Source organism: Seriola lalandi, unplaced genomic scaffold (assembly GCF_002814215.2).
Source record: "Seriola lalandi dorsalis isolate HSWRI2012SDOR001 ecotype SW California unplaced genomic scaffold, Sedor1 jcf7180002054678, whole genome shotgun sequence".
Lineage (NCBI taxonomy): Eukaryota > Metazoa > Chordata > Actinopteri > Carangiformes > Carangidae > Seriola > Seriola lalandi.
Window position 1 is genome coordinate 1,585,190 of NW_019525231.1, and position 18,921 is coordinate 1,604,110.

Genomic DNA, 18,921 nt, shown 5'->3' on the forward strand with positions numbered 1-18,921 from the left:
CCCTTCGCGCCCAACTGGGGGAGCTACAGAGCCGCTGCCCCGGCGTCCATTCGCGCGATATGTTACAAAATCACGCGATGCTGACCACTTGTTTATTCCCGAAAGATGGCGGCGGCGCCTCCAGATGAGGTTAGCCTGCAGTCTCGAATCAGTAAGTCACCATACATTACAATACCATCTTATCATTTGAACCTAAAGCGATAGCCGAGACACTGTTCAGAGATAGAGAGATATATTGTCAGTTTGAATTTGCCGTTGTCGGCCATACTGCTCTCTCTGGGGAATAGTTTTTTTGAGAGTCAAGAGAGCGAATGTCATCAAATCAAAAAGTGCAGTTGGCGTTAAGGAACAAGCTCATTCGGATAATGCATCATATTTGCTGTAATGTCCTTGCATTATGAGCCCACATTATGTTCAGTGCTGATAGATGTCATGACATTTAATTTTAAAAATCCGAGTAATGCCCAGCTGAATGCTAACAAATCAATTAGCTAGTTAGCTGCTGATCAAGACATGTCAGCTGAATGAAAGCGACACCCAAACCAGGAACCAGCCGCTTCTGCAGTAACCTCATGATTCACTCACACATTTAATGCAAACACGAGCAACTCTCTTCATATACTTCAAAACAGAGAACTGATCATTTGCATAATGCAAACAACCAGAGGCCATAGCTGCTGACAGGGATCACAAGCGTTCAGTTTACCCGACACTTAATTCTGAACTTTGCTCCTGTAAAATCTCAGTCTGCGAAACGTTGGTGTCAGTCTGAGAGGTGTGATAGATCTGACAAATCTAAACATTTTTGCCAAATTTCAATGCAGAAGTTCACTCACATGCAGCTGGTTTCAAATCAGGACATGGAGCAAATGTAGAATTTTAGTTTAATGTGTTTTCTTTTACACAGACAAGGCCACCAATCCTCTGAATAAGGAGAATGACTGGGACAGTATCAAGGGATTTTGTGATCAGCTCAACGATGAACCAGAAGGGTGAGATCATGGTGGTGATGAATATCACACTATTTCAGAATATCTGTTCTGATTTTCGCCTTAAACAAAATGCACAAACACCTGCGCTATGTCTGTTGTTGAGCTACAGTCCAGACCATAATTATTGGAGAGACATCTTCCACACAGCATAGAAAGAACTGTGTGGGAGTTATCGCCCTTTTAACACAATGCCCAAAGTTTAGGCTTTCAAATATAATTGGCAGATCCACATGAAGTCAAACAAAATCATCACATTAATATTTTGTGGAAGATCCTTTGCCTGATGACTGCCTGAAGCCTTTGACCCAAATATAATAGCAGATGCTTTGTATCCTCCCTTGGAGGCTACTAAGGTAATTTGAGTTTGTACCTGTGCATTTATCATGTTGCTTCAGTCAGCAGTGAAATCATCAATATATTCCAGTGAGACGGTTCCATTCATGACCGAGCCATAACAAAACCACCACCATGCATGACAGATGAAGTGGTGGCTTTGTCTCATGAGTTTCCTTTTTTTTTTTCTTTCACACTTTACTCTTTCCATCATTTTGATAGAGGTTGATTTGTGTTTCATCAGTCCACAGAACTTTTGTTTTTGTATGTTTTTTTGAACTGCAACCTGTCCAAATACTCATTGTCTAGACTGTGAATTTTAACAACTTGCTTACATCCAGTTTCACAGCTTTTATAACTCAAAACATTCAACCTATAAACTACGTGATATTTCGTTACAACTTTAAGCCTGTCCGTTCTCTCACAGGGTTTTTTTTTTAATTTCAAGAGTGCTTTGCCTCACATGTTGCAAAATAATTTGTGTACGTTAGTACAAAGTGTTTTTCTGTATTGGATTATTCTTGACACCTTATTTACTGTCAGTAAAGTGACAGTTAACAGTCTTTTGTTTTTAATCCCTCAGTCCTCAGCTTGCAACCAGACTTCTGGCCCACAAAATCCAGTCTCCTCAGGAGTGGGAGGCTATGCAAGCGCTTACAGTAAGAGATTGAACTGTGTGCAGCATTAACATGTTCGCTTACCATCAAAACTTGAAGTTAAATTTTCACTTGTGTCCCTGTGTTTTGTAGCTAACAAGTGCAAAGGCCGGCAAAAGTCCACAGCACATGTCATTTGTCATTATCAAAACTGGCTTGTCTGAAATGTAAAACCAGCAAACTTTGACCAATTCCCAGGTTCTTGAGACGTGCATGAAGAACTGTGGAAAGCGATTTCATAATGAAGTGGGAAAGTTTCGCTTTCTCAATGAGCTCATCAAGGTGGTCTCACCCAAGGTAATGACTGTTGTCCAGTGTGCTGTCATATCAGTTTGGTTATATGCTATATAACCATGAAATTGATTTTTTTTGTGGGGGTTTATTAAATAGTGGAAACAGCAACTGTATTCTTGATCACACAGCATAGTTCCAAGAGGAGGTGTGATAACAGAATCAATCATCACAAGCATCAGAAATTCACAATGTGAAGCTGCCAGTTTGTTGGAACATGAAGCTAAGACTGTGACCATGAGATTTCCCTCCTAATCTAACTTAACTAAAGTATTGATAACCAGAGAGTAAGTCGCAACACACTTGTCAGTTTAGGAGATGGTTCTTTTTTAGTATTAATATGTCGTAAAGAATAAAGACATTTTTCTTTAACAATTGTTAATACCTTCCCCCACTCTCCCTGCAGTATTTAGGTGCCCGGGCTCCAGAGCCAGTGAAGAAGAAGGTGTTGGAAATAATGTACAGGTGGACGGTGAAGCTGCCAGATGAGACCAAGATAGCAGATGCATATCAGATGCTGAAAAAACAAGGTGAATGCTCCAGATGTTTGAGAACATGAGTAACCATCAAGCTGAAGGACTTCGACAAGTTGTGTTATTCCATCTATAGATGGATAGATGGTACTAACCAACCAACTACCCACACATTTCATACATTTCCTCCGGGAAATTCAGGTGTCCAGTAGCTCCCACAGTGCAGATTTGCAAACCATCCACAAATAATAATAACAGTCCGTCTGCAATTCAGTGTTTTATCATGTTTCACTGATAATGTGTTTTTGGTTCCTGATATTTTCCCTGTTTTAACAAATAGTGTTTTGTACAAAGTGGTATCAGTTCTCCTTTTTATGCTGATGAGCCACTAACATGAGACTAATGTCCTTAGTCATGCTTAGGTGAATGTAGACAAAGTTTCCGACCAGAGTTATTGCAGTACAGTCAATCCTCATGTAGGGTTGTGTATAAACCACATCTGTACCACGCTGGGTGTGTTTACCTTTTTGTGTCAAGTACAGTGTTACTGCGCCAGTGTCTCTCACAGTACTCTGAGTCAGAGGTAATGTAGATTCTGTGACTGAGATTTATACACTATACAGTGCGCATGTATGAAACAGGGGCTGTGCTGTTTATGTATAAGGTTAATAGGTGTCCTTGTTCTCTTCCAGGTATTGTCAAGCAGGATCCTGTGCTTCCTGATGACCAGCCCCTCCCACCCCCTCCACCCAGAGCCAAAAGTGCCATCTTTGAGGATGAGGAGAAATCCAAGGTATGAAGTATGAGTGATGATGGAGAAGGTTTACAAAGAGAAGGATTTGCAAATCATATCATCTTCGTTCCTGATCCATGAAAATCATCTTTACCCATCAAATCCTTCTGACGTGAAACTCTCCTCCAAAAATTGTTAAGGCACCAATGGTTTACAAGTTTGCTTCCCTCCTCTTTCCTCCCCCTCTTCTGTCCTGTCCTGTTTTTCTAGATGCTGTCGCGCTTATTGAACAGCACTCACCCAGAAGATCTAAGAGCAGCAAACAAACTCATCAAGGAAATGGTCCAGGAAGTGAGTCTTCAGTTTTGTTAACTAAATGTGCTGTGCAGTATGTGCTGTGTGTTTGCTCACCATTTGTATAAAATACACCTGATTATGTAGCATTATGATATTAATGCCCCTGAATACTAGTCGGAAGGCCCTTTTAACTATTTAATTATTTAGATTTTTATAGTGATTAATACTTTGTTTTAAGTTATGTAATCAATCTCCTCCAACACTTGGCAACAGATATAAGAAGCTGAACATCCAATTAATAATCAAGGCTTTGATCCAGGTAAAAATCAAACATCAGGCTTCAGTTTCTATATTATTTATTGTTTATTATTATTACATTAATTATATTTAAATTAATTAAAAAAACGCCTCAACCTCAAATACTGTGGGTGTTTGCTGTGATAAAGACAAGTCTTAAACTGTAATATAGCCTTAATTATCCCTACATTGTCACATCACTGAACAAAATCAGTCTGGAAATGAAGGTCTGCAAAAATGCTTCAGTTTTAGATTTAGAGATTTTGAATGTTTCTCTTGGTCCCGGGCACTGTGAGATCAGATGCTTTTTTTTTTTTTTTTTTTTTTTTCCTCTAGGACCAGAAGCGAGTGGAGAAGGTATCAAAGCGAGTGAACGCCATCCAGGAGGTGAAGGAGAGTGTTAGCCTGCTGAGCCAGCTGCTGGAGGGCTACAGCAAGGAGAGCTGCTCCCAGAGCAACCAGGAACTCATTAAGGTTAGCACAGCTCAGCGCATTTAAAACATTGCTTCAGCTATAGTCTCATAATCCAGCTGGGACCGACTCAGTAGAAGTGTTGCTGTAGTGTTTTAACATGTGTCTAATTGCAGGATCTTTACCAGCGCTGTGAAAAGATGAGGCCTACACTATTCCGATTAGCCAGTGATACAGAGGATAATGATGAAGCCCTAGGTAAGTTAGGAAGTACGTGGTATTATATAAGGAAGAACAAGACTTTTACAGATTTCATGTAATCAGTTCCTATCCAGAGCATAAGACTAGAAAACCACTTTGGTATTGCTAATTAGTTTTCTGCTTACAGCGGACATCTTAGAGGCCAATGACAGCTTGACACAGGTCATCAATCTGTATAGACAGCTGGTAAAGGGTGAGGAGGTAACAAAAGATGACATAACCATGCCCTCACAACCAGGTAGGTACATGTGATTTGGCATCCATCAGTATTTATGGATTTAACATATTCTCCAAACATTCCTGTAGACTATATGATCGCTGATGGGTATTTTCTGTCCAAATCAGGAGGCAGTAGTTCAGCACTTGTAGACCTGATGGGACTTAATGCATCACCCAACACAGAGTCCTCCAGCCTACAGACCCTGACTCAGAACGTGGGTATCAGCCTCTTGGATGATGAACTCATGTCTCTGGGTAAGTACAGCTCAGTGCTGACAAAGAAACTCATCTGGCTTCTGAACATTTCTAACAATCTTAAAAAGGCTAAGTTAGCAGTATAAGCGGTGTTAGTCTGCACAGCACAGTTATACCTTATTTCCACTGGCTGGGGTGTAGCCTTCCTGTTGACCCAGCATCCGTAGAGGCAGACTAAACCTGGCCACAATAAAGCTAGAAGCCATTCTCAGTCTTTGTATTTAACCAAACTTTCCACAAATTCTTACATAGGCAGTGATTTTTTTTTATTTTTTTTATAATCATTATTTTTGAATTGTGTTTGGGATTTGTTGGAAAGCGTTTTTAATTTTATTGTTTTAACCACCAAAAACAGGGATCAAATGTAATGAACCTTTTTGTTGTTTTTGTTTTCTTAGGACTGAATGTTACAGAAAACTGCGACTCCCAGAACACTTTCCAGGTGCGTGTTGCAAGATAGTTCTGTACATGCTCATGTTAAAGCCAGTATTTGTAGAAGTTGAAATTTCGTAACTTTGGGGCCATGGAGTGGAAGTTTTAAAACACTCTTCTACAAATAAATATTAACAAAATATGCTATAATCACACAAAAAAATGGTACATTTTAAAAACTATTAACATAATCTCCTCCCCTATACAGTCCTGAAACAGGAACTCTAACCCTCTGTTTTCTCAGTCCTCTGATAGCACAGAATCATCTGCTCCATCTGTACCAGCTGCAGTGTTGCTCCCAGCTGTGGTCCAGACACAGCAGGCTCCACCAGCAGGGAGCTCTACTACTGCTCCTCCTAAAGCCATGGAAGAGCTAGATTTGCTGGGGAAGACATTGATGCAGCAGTCCTTACCTCCAGAAAGCCTGCAGGTCAAATGGTAAGGCAAACGGATAGAAAGATGTGGAGTTAATAACATAAAGTTGTCTGATGGAAGAAAAAGTATGACTGTGACACGTTTAATACACTGACCTCTCATAACCATGAAGTGAAACAGTGGTAACATACCTGTTGATGGGTGGCATTTGTAACCGTCCATGTTTTCTGTTCCTTTACACAACTGATCACTTGCTTTTACATGCAGGGATAAGATCCAGACTCAATCCAGAGTCTCTTTACGAGATCTCCAAACCAAGTCCAACACCAACTCTAGACCTGCTCCCCCTGCAAACATCACGTCCTCTGGTCTAGCTCCCGTTCCAGGGCCCACATCCAGCCTGGCCGTCCAATCGGAGCAGCCTGACACTCTCCTCCTCTCTAACCTCAGTCTCACAGCTGCTGAGAAAGGCTCATCACTTGCTGCTGACCCCTGTGACAACATCTCCCTCACTGACGTTACTGTGCCTCTGGAATCAATCAAACCTAGTAAGCAAAAGCAATAACACCACACCCAACAGTGACGCTGGTTGTGCTTATGGGTGCAGTTTTTCTTTCTTTATATCTCCACATCATATTTTGATGGGTTTTCCTTTGTGTCTGCACATATGTTTCAGGCAGCTTATTACCAGTGACTGTATTTGACAAACACAGCCTCCGGGTTTTGTTCACCTTTGCCCGTGACTGTCCTCCATCACGGCCAGACGTGCTGGTGGTGATCATCTCCATGCTGTCCTCAGCCCCCATTCCTGTCACCAACATCCGTTTTCAGGCAGCTGTGCCCAAGGTGGGTTCATGTTGTGTGCTAGTCACACTGATAAGAGGCTTGCTTAGTATTCCGAGATGCCATTGCGTACCTGAAGCGTACCGGACCTGTTTCTGGTCCGGTACGGTCCAGCAGATACTGAATACTGAGACACTGAATTTGTGTTTCTGGCCACCTGTTAAACAGCTCCAATATTTCCTTCTTTTTTTAACTCTGTTTTTTGGTCTCTACCAACTCTTGGAGGAAATATCTATCTCCACTATGTTAAACAGTTAGTTGCCCGGTGCTGAGCAGTTAGTGTACAGCGGAAAACAGCTGACTGCTGCAGTGCAAAATGACGCCAGGAGAGCAGTGAGAGTGAACGAGAACAGTTCAGTTGTGGATCATACCACTAAACAATGAGCTGAAATTCGATGTAAAACTGAGGGAAGCTGCAGATTCAAGTGATAATTTCTTGTGTATTCTCTACAGTCAACACCTTTCAGATTGTTATATTGTTTTCATGTTGTTATTTGATAAATAGTTGTTTTGAAAATATCTGTTATAACCTTTTTAAGTGTATTTGTGTGTGTGAATGTGTCCATGTTGCCTAGGTGATGAAAGTGAAGCTGCAGCCTCCCTCTAATACTGAGCTCCCAGCCTTCAATCCCATCCTGCCTCCAGCCGCCATCACACAGATCCTGCTGCTGGCTAACCCTCACAAGGTAGTCTTTGTTCGACCCTTTTGTCTGTTTACAAGGAAACTTGGCAGCAAAGATTTGTTTCATCATTGCTGGTGATGTAACCTTGGTCTGACATTTGTTTCGGTTTCAGGAAAAAGTACGTTTGCGGTACAAACTAACATTCAACCTGGGGGACAAATCTCATGACGAATCTGGTGATGTGGACCAGTTTCCCCCTCCGAACACCTGGGGGAACCTTTAATGAGAGGGACCACCCTCCTGTCATCTGATCTGCTGCTTCCTTTTAGATTTAGGTTGAAGTTGTCCCTCATCACTGGCAGAGGCAAGATGGCCTCTTAACACGTCAGTGGCTTTCAAAAGTTTAATAATACAAACTGACATGGGACCAGTTGTGGGAGCCAGCTTCTACCTTGTGCCTTCCTTCACAGCCTTCCTGTCTTTATTCCATCATCTCCGTGTTCCTGTGTTCTGTACCTACTTTCTCCTTTTCCAACAATCAGTTCAACGCAGAGAGATATAGCAAACTGTCAGAAACACTGACTCTATGCAGTGACTTCTGGAAAAACATCTTGAGCCTTTAAAAAAAAAAAAAAAAACGAATATGTGCATTTGTCTGCTCGTCCCATGTCATGTGAATTACATGTAACAGCTGGCATTTGACATTATTTCTTTTTTTTTTTATTTACAAAACCCAAAGCTCAATCTGAAGCGAGTGTCTGATGCATACCTAACTTGGGATTCAAAATGTTACGTATTCAGAGTATTGTCACAACTTGTGTGTCCAGTGTTTATTTTGAGTGTCAGAGAAAGTCATTTGTTTTATTTCTGTCCATCAATACTGTTTCTCAGTTAAACTTAACTTAAAGTCAGTTAATGCTTAAATTGTTATTTTATAAGTGCGAACAATCTTACCAAAAGCCAAAAAACTCAAATACATTCAGTTCATGATATGGAATAGTCGCCATTTTACCTGATAACTTGTCGGAACTGAAGTTGTTTTCCTTTCAAATGAAGAATTGATTATTTTTCTCATTGTTTCAGCAACAGTGTTTTCAGGAAGAGGGGCAGCAGTCAAACTGAATCATGTGCAACTTACTGGAAAACCTCTTCACCACATAATGTAAACTGTGTTGTTTATTTGTCAAGCACAGGGTTGCAAATGGAAATAATCAAACTAAATGTAACTGTCAACTCCCACAATTTAAACCATTATAGTGGGTTTTCTTTTGATCTAATGAAGACAGATCAGAGTATGACGAAAGGATCGGAAATGATGTAATAACTGTTAAAGGACTGGGAAAACCAAATTATCCAAGGAGGATACATGATGACATGATACATAGTTTTTAAGCATTGGTTTTAACATACTGTGTGAAAGATAACAGTTTGGCAGTGTGTGTCTAAGCTCTGGCAGTAGGGCTTTTTCACAGCAGCAACATTAACAATGTCACCATGTCCCAGGAAGCCAATACAGTGGGCCAGTGTGTCAGCATGTACAATAGCAGGACCCTGAAACTGAAGCAGCTAAATGGAATTCAGCCATCATTCATTTGATTAGTTATATCTCTGATTTTTCCTATTGTGATGCACCAGTGTCTCGTGTGAAAAAGGCCCATGAAGGTAGGGCACTGAATCTCTGCCCCTTTAAAATTTAGCTTTTTTTTTTTTTTTATTTCTGCACTTTTCTTTGCTTTCAAAAGATTGGGACACTATTTATCATTATGTTTCACTCAGGATTTTGATTTGGTAATTTTCTTCTTACTCAACCTGAACTTTACATGCACTTATTTTGTTTAAATTTTGCACATGAAACCATTCCCTTTGACCTTGTCATTCCTCATTTGCTGCCTTTCTACTGTCGATTGACCCAAAGAGGGACATGTGAAGTCCTGAGCTGACGTCGCTGACATCCAGTTTGATTCTACCACATGTGCCTGAGATGAAACCTTTGATTTTCATTTGCTTTGTACATATATGTATACAAATGACTGGTTTGATCTTTGTTTCTGTTTTCATACGTCCATGTCCTTATCAGCAAAGACTCTGTGAAACAAATGATGTTACATGATCATCTGAATATCCGTGGTCATGAGTTGGTTGGCGCACGGGTCTATGATCACTGTTTAGGGTCATAAAATAAAGTAAGATTGGAGGCAGACTGATTCCACCTGAGAGATAAGATTCTGAAGTACATGTGAAACTCCAAGTGTGTGTAACTACAGTAGAGACAAAAGCTGGAGCTTCTGTTCATGATATCATGAGGATCCATGCTGAACAACATTTACTCATTTTAACATACTTGAAAGCAAGTGCTAATTTTCATATCAGTAAACGTTCATTACATGGTACAGTGCCATTAATCAGTCTGACGGGCAGTTTTATATTACTATAAATTAGCCATTTAATTTAGCTAACTTGTGGCAGAAGAAGAGCAATAATGAGACAAAAAGTGGCCTCAGTGACAACCTTTCAGTCTTTCAGTGATCGATCAGATTGTAAATAATGAATATTCGCATCTCCCAGCATGATTTATCGTAAACTATGCATTGAGGGGTCTGTTACAGGTTTGACAGGGTTAACTCGTCACTCTCAGATCAGATGTATTTTTGTTCAAGTCACACATGCAAATTTGCCTTTTGTCATTGCCACAAGAATGACAAGAAAAGTAGCTTAGTAACTTTTTGACTTGAGTAGTTTTAATTACTGAATGTTCAAATTGGTTAAGTCTCACTTCTTTTGGAATAACTTTTGGGAGCAACAGACTGAAGGGCTGTAACACCTGCTTCTTGACCTTGTAGAGGTTTTGGCATCATCTCTGTGTTTGGATCCAAATACATGTCAAACTGATGCAATAACTACCCCTGAGCTACGTGCCATCATACCAGTTATAACCTTCCCATTTCATGTCTGTTTCTTAACTGAGGTCCATTTAAGGGCACAATTGTTTTGTTCCCCTTTCATAACTTCTATGGTACAGTTTGCAGAACACTTCACTCAAACATGATCAAGCACAGTGTGACCACCCTTGCCCAGCTTTGGAATATATGGATCAGACTGGACCTCCCACATTCACTTGGACTGACAAGAAAAACACAACAAACAACTTAGGAAACTAAAACTGGATCCAGATTTTTCAGATTGATACACAACAAAATGATACACAAAACTCAGTGTTAGCTACTGGAGGAGGGAGAGTGGTGAGGCCTTTCTAGATATATTTCTGAGGAAGGGAAAAAGTCATGTCTATCTGTGCTCCTACTGTAAATAAAAGCTTCATGCCATTATGTATATTTACCAATCAAAGCAGCACATGTACATACTGCTGGGTACAAAATGAGGATGTACTACAACTGTGTATTTAAGGCAAATAAAGTCATTTGTACAGGGAATTCACTTGACGTACAAATAATTTGATCAATAACTTGCTCAGTAGAAAATAAAGCTTTGATTTGTTTATTTATTAAGAAAACACTGTAAAAAGAGCACAATGAGTTAAAGAGGAAACAAGAAACAAACTGTAATTTTGTTATCAATGTGCATGAAAACAAGCCTGCATCAGCTGATCTGCTTAATAAAATATGAGTTAAACAGTTACAAGCAAATATGGACATCTCCATTCTGACATGCTACAAGACAGGAAAAGGTAAAGGCATGCATGACAAATGTATTCAAACCTAGTGTGACAGCTCATTACACCAAAAAAAACTAATATTGGTTGCATAAAATCCAAACTATTGCAGAGGATTCTTAAAAAAATATTCAGAATAACACAAACCCAAAATGCAACAATTCAAATATATTGCTGGTCAAAAAAAAAAAAAAAAAGTCTCATTCAAGGATTTTGAAGCTAGAGAAAAACATGACTCTGGAATGTGATGGTATCTATTAGAAATTATTTTGCCCATAGACCAGCACCCTCAAACACCCACTGAGGCCTGAGTATGTGCTTGTTTTCATTCTAAACAAATTGTAATACATCTGATGAAAGGCACAGCTTGAGCTAGAGATGGACAACAACCTGGTGAAGTCCACAGTGTGGTGGTGGAAAATGTTAAATTCTATGTTGGGTTTTATAAAAAAGTACAAAATAGAAAATATAAGCCCTTACCTCCATAGGTATATAACCTTGTCAAACCCCTCAATCGTGGAGTAAACAAGAGTTGGAGAGTTAAAATAAAGTTACACTGTGAGCACACTAAGTTGCACAGACTGACTCAGTGCTTCTTTCTCATAATTCTACTTCCGGGGGGGTGGAGGGCCTGGAGGAGGAGGGGGCGGCGAAGCAAAAGGGTACGGTGGTGGCCCCATGAAGCCCATTAGCGGGGCCTGTGGTGGAGCAAACTGCTGCGCCATGAGGGGCTGCGGCCCACCTGGTGGCGGAGGAGGAAGAAGCTGGCCAAACTGACCCTGTGGCTGGCTAGACTGATCCTGACCTCCACCGCCAGCAGACTGGCTACCGCTGCGGGAGTTGTAGCCCCCGCTGCCACTGTAACTCTGGTACTGATCTGAGCCCGAGTTGTAACTGTTCCTTCGATCCCGACTTCTGTCCCTGTATGAGGAAGAGGAGGAGGAAGTGGAGCGGTCTCCATCGCGGCTGTTGCGGCTGTCACGGCTGTCACGGCTGAAGCCGCTGCGGTTGTCTTTGCTGCCACCACCACCTCCACCAGAGCGCATGCGGCGATCACACTCTTCCTGGTACATTAGGTTAGGGTTGTTAGAGTTGCTGCCACGGTAACGCATTCTGCCACCTGTAACAAAAAACAAATGCAACATCAACACAGTTTTAACCTGTAGATCTCTACTTCTCCTCTTCAGATCTATAAACACATCTCCGTTCCCATCTATTCCATTCTACAGTGTGATGAACTGTGATATATCTTCATTTTTAAAACAGTTACAGTCTTCTTACCTCCTCCTGCACCACGGCCCGAGTCCACAAGCTGAAGCAGTTTTGGGTTGATGGCCTGCCGGGCCTCCTGTAACACGCGGACAAGGTCTCGGGCCTGCCGCAGGTTCCCTGGGGTGAAGAAGGTGTAGGCAGTGCCTTTGTTGGTACTACGGGCCGTACGCCCGATACGGTGGACGTAATCTTCAGAGGAGTTGGGATAGTCATAGTTGATGACGAACTTGACATCTTCCACGTCTTTTGGATAAAGAATGATCCGTTTTACAGGATAGGGAAAGAAAAAAGATGATCATCTCAAGAGGGGAAAAAATTTATCATTTTCATTCAAATCCAAGAGCTGATGGTTTTTATTTAAATAAATTACAATTAAATCTTTAAATTTTTTACTATACAGAAGATTGCTAAAATATTTTAAGTTAGAAATCAAAACTCGACAAAAAGAGTAACTTACCTGCTGTATCAGACACTGTGCAAAAATCCACACATCCAAGGTTTCATTTCAGTTAAACACCAGTGTAACTGATTTAAATCCAATACAGTTAAAGCTGAACTTGACTTCAGGGTTTCATGCTCACTTGGCGTGCAGTGAGCATGTGAAGGCTTTGTAATCTTCACACCAACGTGATAACTGGTCAAAATGTGTGAAGACACAGTCTGTTTCTCATTACAGAAGATGTGGGGCTCTGACAGCACTGCTGATCAATAAGTCTCCCTTTTCCCCTCCATCCATTTCCCCTGAGAGGGAAGCTGTTACATCACCCATTACCTACTGAATAACAGTGACAATGGTCCGTTTGACTAAAATATGGGCACGATGGAATGTATGGTGAGCTCATGGAGGAGTTGAGAGAAAGGGGCGGTGAGGTACTTACCCCCTTCATGATGTTTTTACAAAGGTAGTCAGTCCCCCCTGATCAGTCCTGGTTCATAGGGAGGGGCTGAGGGGGAGGGAGACAGGATTCATCCCTCACATTCTGCGCACACCAGCAACGTCAGACGGGAGCAGAACCGTTTAACCACACGAGACACACACACAAACACACACACACACACACACACACACACACACACACACACACACACACACACACACACACACACAACGGCTGGTTCTGTTGCTCTCTCGCTGCATTGCAGGACCCTCCTCAGACCCTGGCCAGGACTGGATCCAGACGAGCCCGTCTAACTCTCTCCCCTGTCTGTCTGCTTTTTGGGACGGACCGATGGGCAGACATACAGGCACCTCAGGCTGCTCCCAAGGAAGGCTCGTTGGATTTACAAACTCTGACAATACTGGGCAGGGGGGATCTTAGTTAACCAAGAAGAATAAGAGGGGCTTTAACCCTTCTAAAACTAGCCAAGCCTCTACTTTAACGTGACTGAGGGGGGCAGTGACAGCAGCGCAGACTGTTACAGCTGCCGTGTGCTGCCAAACCCTGAGAGGAGAAGAGGGGAAAAAAAACAAGGATATGGTCATAGGAATTTTGGCAAGTCAAAGACACTTCACTCATCCCCCCTTCTCACATTAGCCTTCCTGATGTCTCTGTCATTGTCCTGCACATATGCATCTGCAAAACATAACAAAATGCATCCTTTTGCAGAACAACTACTTACTATAACTAATTTACTATTTTGTGTGGAGAAATGTGATATATCAGCAACATCATCAGTAAATTTGTACTGACACCATGAAGGAGACATGAGAAAAGGTGTGCAGGAGCATCTGCCCCAGACACCCCTCCCTTCAGGCAGCGTGCCAAAGAGCCCCGGTTGAAGGAAGCTTTTTAACTGCAGTAACAAGAAACAGACTATAAACCCAGTGGACCAGAAGGCCTGCAGCCTCCCTACTGGACATTACAGTTCATTAAACTGTCAGGTTACAATAATACGGGGAGTCCTTCGATGTAATGTGCTCGTTTCATTTCACTGTACATCACTGAATTTAAAATGATCGCACCTTCTGTGAATTTTCACACTTTTGGTGAACAGCATTACTACATGTTTTACTGGCTCCTAGTGTGATATCCTGCATAAAAACCGTCATAATATCACTTGAAAATAATCAAAAGGAACAAATTTACACAATAAAAGTATGTTTTTGTTTTTATTCGATGTGTGATGTGCATTGATTTATATGTACTTCTCTATATAGAGCCAATAAAGGGTTGCTGTCAATGTCGTAGCTGGTCTACTGATTCATAGTGTACTTACCTATTGGTCAAAAAATAATCGGCAAAAAAAGTTATATTTGAACTCAGCAATGTGACCATATTGACTGCATCTGTTATTCTATTACGTTTAATAAACTATGGCTTAAAGAAAAAAACAGTACAGGAAAAACACCAAAACAAGGAGAGAAGAGACGATCGTGTGAGATTATGCAGCATTGACTGTGTGTGCGAGGAGACATACCCAGACCACGAGAGGCGACATCAGTAGCAATCAGGATAGGAGCTTTGCCACTCCGAAATTCTGTGGAATTAAACAAAATAAACTGAATAACAAGATGAACATCTAAGCTCATGCTCAACTCAGGCAACAGTGAGTAGAGTAACTTTAAACTAATAAATATTGATGAACAGTCGCTGGACAGAACAGTTTAGGCAAGACACTGATCTACAACAAAGGGAAGGAGAGAGGTAGAATTGCATTAGATGTATTCTTACCTGTGAGCACCCAGTCTCTTTCTGGCTGGCTCTTGTCTCCATGGATACACATGGCTGGCCACCTAGAACACAAAACCACAAAGTGGCAATATTACATTGTGAACACCTTCTGTCTATCAAATATTTGCATAATTCATCCTACAACCACTGTCATCATGTTGTGTCATCATGTTATCAGTATTTCCTCACCCGTCCCGCCTCATTCTCCTGGTTAGATCATCACAACGCTTCTTGGTCTCCACAAAGATGATGGTTTTGTTTTCCTTTTCAGCCATAATTTCCTCCATCAGCTGAATAAGTCTGTAGATAGAGAGAGGCACTCACAGCACATCAACAGTACTGAGCTCAATTTTAACTGTGTGAAAGTATGAGCTCATGTTCTGTAACTCTATTATAGCAGTTATGGCAGAATGATAATCATAACATGATGTCATTTAAGTCAGATATACTCCCAGTGGCTGTCCTCACTTGTTGTCCTTTTCAGTCTCCATGCAGACGTCGACTATTTGCAAGATGTTGTGGTTGGCACTGAGCTCCAGAGCACCAACATTAATCTGGACATACTCCCTCAGGAAGTCCTCAGCAAGCTGCCGAACCTCCTTTGGCCAGGTTGCACTCCACATCAGAGTCTGTCTGTCAGGCTGAGAGACAGAAAGAGAGAAAGCATCCAGCTGATTTATAAGATCTACATTCATGTTAAATTTAGTAATCATGGTAATTAAGATGTTCTCCTACCCTGATTTGTTCAACTATCTTGCGAATTTGTGGCTCAAAGCCCATGTCCAGCATGCGGTCAGCCTCATCCAGCACGAGGTAGGTGCAGCGACGCAGGTTTGTCTTTCCCACCTCCAAGAAGTCAATAAGACGACCAGGTGTGGCGATGCAGATCTCAACACCTAGATATACGAAATCACCATGAATGAAATATAATGTTCTATTTTATCAACAATATTGCCACAACATTTTAGTGTTAAGTTTTCAAAGTCATCTACACTAAAAAGTACACAAATATACTGAACAGAATTTTTTCAGTAAAGGCTGTGAATACCCACCCCTTTCAAGATCTCGAATCTGTGGTCCTTTGGGTGCTCCACCATAGACACAGGTGCTTTTGATACGAGAAGACTTGCCATACTCATATGCAACCTGTTGAACCTGCTGAGCCAGCTCTCTGGTCGGGGCCAGCACCAGACACTGAGCAGAGAGGAGGAAGGGTTTTACACACTGTCTGTCTGCTCAGATTAAACACTTCATCTAACAGAGTAACACGTTCGGTGTAAGTACTTACAATGGGACCATCTCCCCTCTCCAGATAGGGCTGATGGTTGATGTGCACAATAGCAGGAAGCAGATACTGCAACACACAAAAGACAATTAGTTAGATGTTGGGCAACAGGAAATCAGGCAAACCAATTCATTCTCCTATGAAAGATAGTATTTCATCTTCTCATATTATCCAAACTCTGTCCTTCTGCAGTTGTGCTGCTGTTCCTCATTTGTTCTTGACTTTATGTTGCATTTCTCCTATAGTGTATTACTTTCTTTCTTTCTTTCTCTATCTTGTGAAAGTACTACTGCTACACTAAACTAAAGGGTCATCATCATGCAGTATTATGATAGCCAGGTATCCTTACAGCCAGTGTCTTTCCAGAGCCAGTCTGTGCGATCCCCACCATGTCCTTGCCGCTCAGGGCCACAGGGAAACCCTGAGACTGAATCGCTGTGGGTTCCTTAAAGTTCTGCTGCATCAGCACATCCATCACATACTCTGCCAGAAGATGCAGGGTGACAGTCAACAAGGCTGTTACTTAAGTTGTCGGTCATTACATCAGAGGAAAAATAAACATACCACTGATCCTTGTAAAACACATTTCACTAACATTGCGACATTTTGTTTCGTTTCATTTCGACTGGTTGTATTACTTTGTTTAAATTCATCATGTAAGTGGCTAAAAAATAAAACAATGACATTGTGAAGTCCCTAGATGCCACAGGAGTGAATCAATAGTGTATTGTACTGTTTCCCAGAGATTATTTGTACAGACATTGTAGTAAGTGTAATGTGTGGTTTACTAACGAGGAAACTGCGCCTGGTGAAAAGCGGTGACAGGTTTTGGACAGCCAGAGCCTCTGATGGTGATCTCCTTCTTCCTGCGATACTCTTCCAATTCATACTGGATACGACAGCAAGAGGAAAAAAGAGCAAACATATATGTGGATATGGTTAATATTTATTGATATTTTTCAGAATACTGTCTGGTATCTAGATTTGAAATTCACCTGACTGATGCGTTGGACCTCAGGGTGTTCGGCATAGAAGTTCTTCTCAAATTTTGGCAGCTCGTCCAGGTTCCACCTTTTCTTGCGGAGACGCTCACCTGGATTCCCAAACTTCATTGGGGGGGGTCCACCACGACCACTCATGGTCCCAAACCGTGGCCTGAGAAATAAGGGTCAAGACATTAGGTGCACTAGTGTGATCTTTAAGTGTAGTTATGTAATGAAGTCTGATACTGCACAAAGACAGCCAGACCTACTAATTTGCATTTGTATGTTATAACATCTTGTTTTTGCCAGTTTGTAGTTCGATAGACAACATCACAAAAATTGTAAAACCAACTAGTGTGATGATTTTCAGCTGAGTGTTTGAGATGAATGTAATGTTTCTAGAGCAAATGCCCAGCTCAGACAGCAGACCTAATCATTTTTTGCATAATTTATTGTGTTTTTTATTTAACTGGATTTAAATTTTTGCCCATTAGTTTGCACTGAAGTGAAAATATGTTTACATTTTTTTGCTAATTTGTTAAAAATCTCTTATTTACTAAAAGTAATCAGACCCTTAATTCAGTAATTTGTAGAGGCCACTTTGGCAGCAATTACAGGTTTGAGTCTTCTTGGGTAAGTCTTTACAAACTCCAAGTGGGCTGTCATGTGCTTCAGAGTGGCTTTCATCTGTTACCGTTTGGGTTCTTGGTCACCTCCCTGACCAAGGCCTTCTTGCATGGTTAATCAGTTTTGCCAGATGGCCAACTCTAGGAAGAGTCCTGGTGGTTCTTCCATTTCACAAATATTGAGACCACCGTGCTCCTGGGCACACTTTAGGTTTTAGAAATAGTTTTATACCATTACTCTATGCAGTTTTATCATGGAGGTTTACAGAGAGTTCCTTGGATTTCATGACTTAATTTCATGACATGATTTTTATCTCGAGATGCAGTGTGAGTTGTGTGAGCTAATGTGTAGCTAATGGGTGTATGTCTTTCTAAACTATGTTCAATCAATTAAATTACAACAGATGTACTCCAGTCAAAGTCAAGACACATCTCAAGGACAATTAAAGCAAAGAGTTTTCACAATCTGGTCTGAAGGGTTTGAATCCATTTGGAAATTAGCTGTTTCAGTTTATGATTTTTTTTATAAATTTGAAAAACTGTCTAAACACATGTTTTCCCTTTGTCATCATGGGATAGTAAGTGTAGATTGATGGGGAAAAAATGCAAAAAAAGTGGAAAAAGACAAGGGGTCTGAATACTTTCAGAAGTTACTGTAAAAAATTAAGATCTGCCAGAAAATTGACTGTGTAACTTTTTCATTCCTGCGGAAGACACAAACTAATTTTGATGACCTCGTGACCACACCTTTATCGCCACCATCAGGCCAAATGTACAGACTTTGTTTACAACCAGACCTTTACCCAGGCGCCACCTTAAGGTCAATTTTAGGTTAATCTTACACTTATATAACTGCCATGTCAACTGTGACTGTTTTTTTCTGTGAAAGTAAACAACAGACTGAAGAGAGGCGGTGAGGAGG

At 41.1% G+C, this 18,921-nt stretch overlaps 2 protein-coding genes across 2 annotated transcripts; one reads left to right on the forward strand and one right to left on the reverse strand.

Annotated features, from left to right (window-relative positions):
* Positions 1 to 36: 36 nt before the first annotated feature.
* On the forward strand, positions 37 to 9,689 carry LOC111666602 (ADP-ribosylation factor-binding protein GGA1-like). Its single transcript, XM_023421980.2, has 17 exons — positions 37 to 151; positions 908 to 992; positions 1,909 to 1,984; positions 2,180 to 2,278; positions 2,679 to 2,802; positions 3,438 to 3,538; positions 3,749 to 3,829; positions 4,409 to 4,546; positions 4,660 to 4,741; positions 4,872 to 4,982; positions 5,090 to 5,218; positions 5,617 to 5,660; positions 5,895 to 6,088; positions 6,293 to 6,573; positions 6,702 to 6,871; positions 7,444 to 7,554; positions 7,664 to 9,689. The coding sequence occupies exons 1-17, from the start codon at positions 106 to 108 to the stop codon at positions 7,772 to 7,774; spliced, it is 1,983 nt and encodes a 660-aa protein (XP_023277748.2). The 5' UTR covers positions 37 to 105; the 3' UTR covers positions 7,775 to 9,689.
* Positions 9,690 to 10,972: 1,283 nt separating this feature from the next.
* Positions 10,973 to 17,567, reverse strand: LOC111666601 (putative ATP-dependent RNA helicase DDX17). The gene is made up of 12 exons (XM_023421979.2): positions 17,386 to 17,567; positions 17,183 to 17,279; positions 16,740 to 16,873; positions 16,394 to 16,459; positions 16,158 to 16,299; positions 15,841 to 16,001; positions 15,574 to 15,746; positions 15,295 to 15,405; positions 15,106 to 15,167; positions 14,852 to 14,911; positions 12,443 to 12,676; positions 10,973 to 12,281 (listed from the first exon to the last, which is right to left on the reverse strand). Exons 1-12 carry the CDS (start codon positions 17,527 to 17,529, stop codon positions 11,770 to 11,772), a joined length of 1,896 nt encoding a protein of 631 aa, XP_023277747.1. The 5' UTR covers positions 17,530 to 17,567; the 3' UTR covers positions 10,973 to 11,769.
* Between the last annotated feature and the right edge of the window lie 1,354 nt (positions 17,568 to 18,921).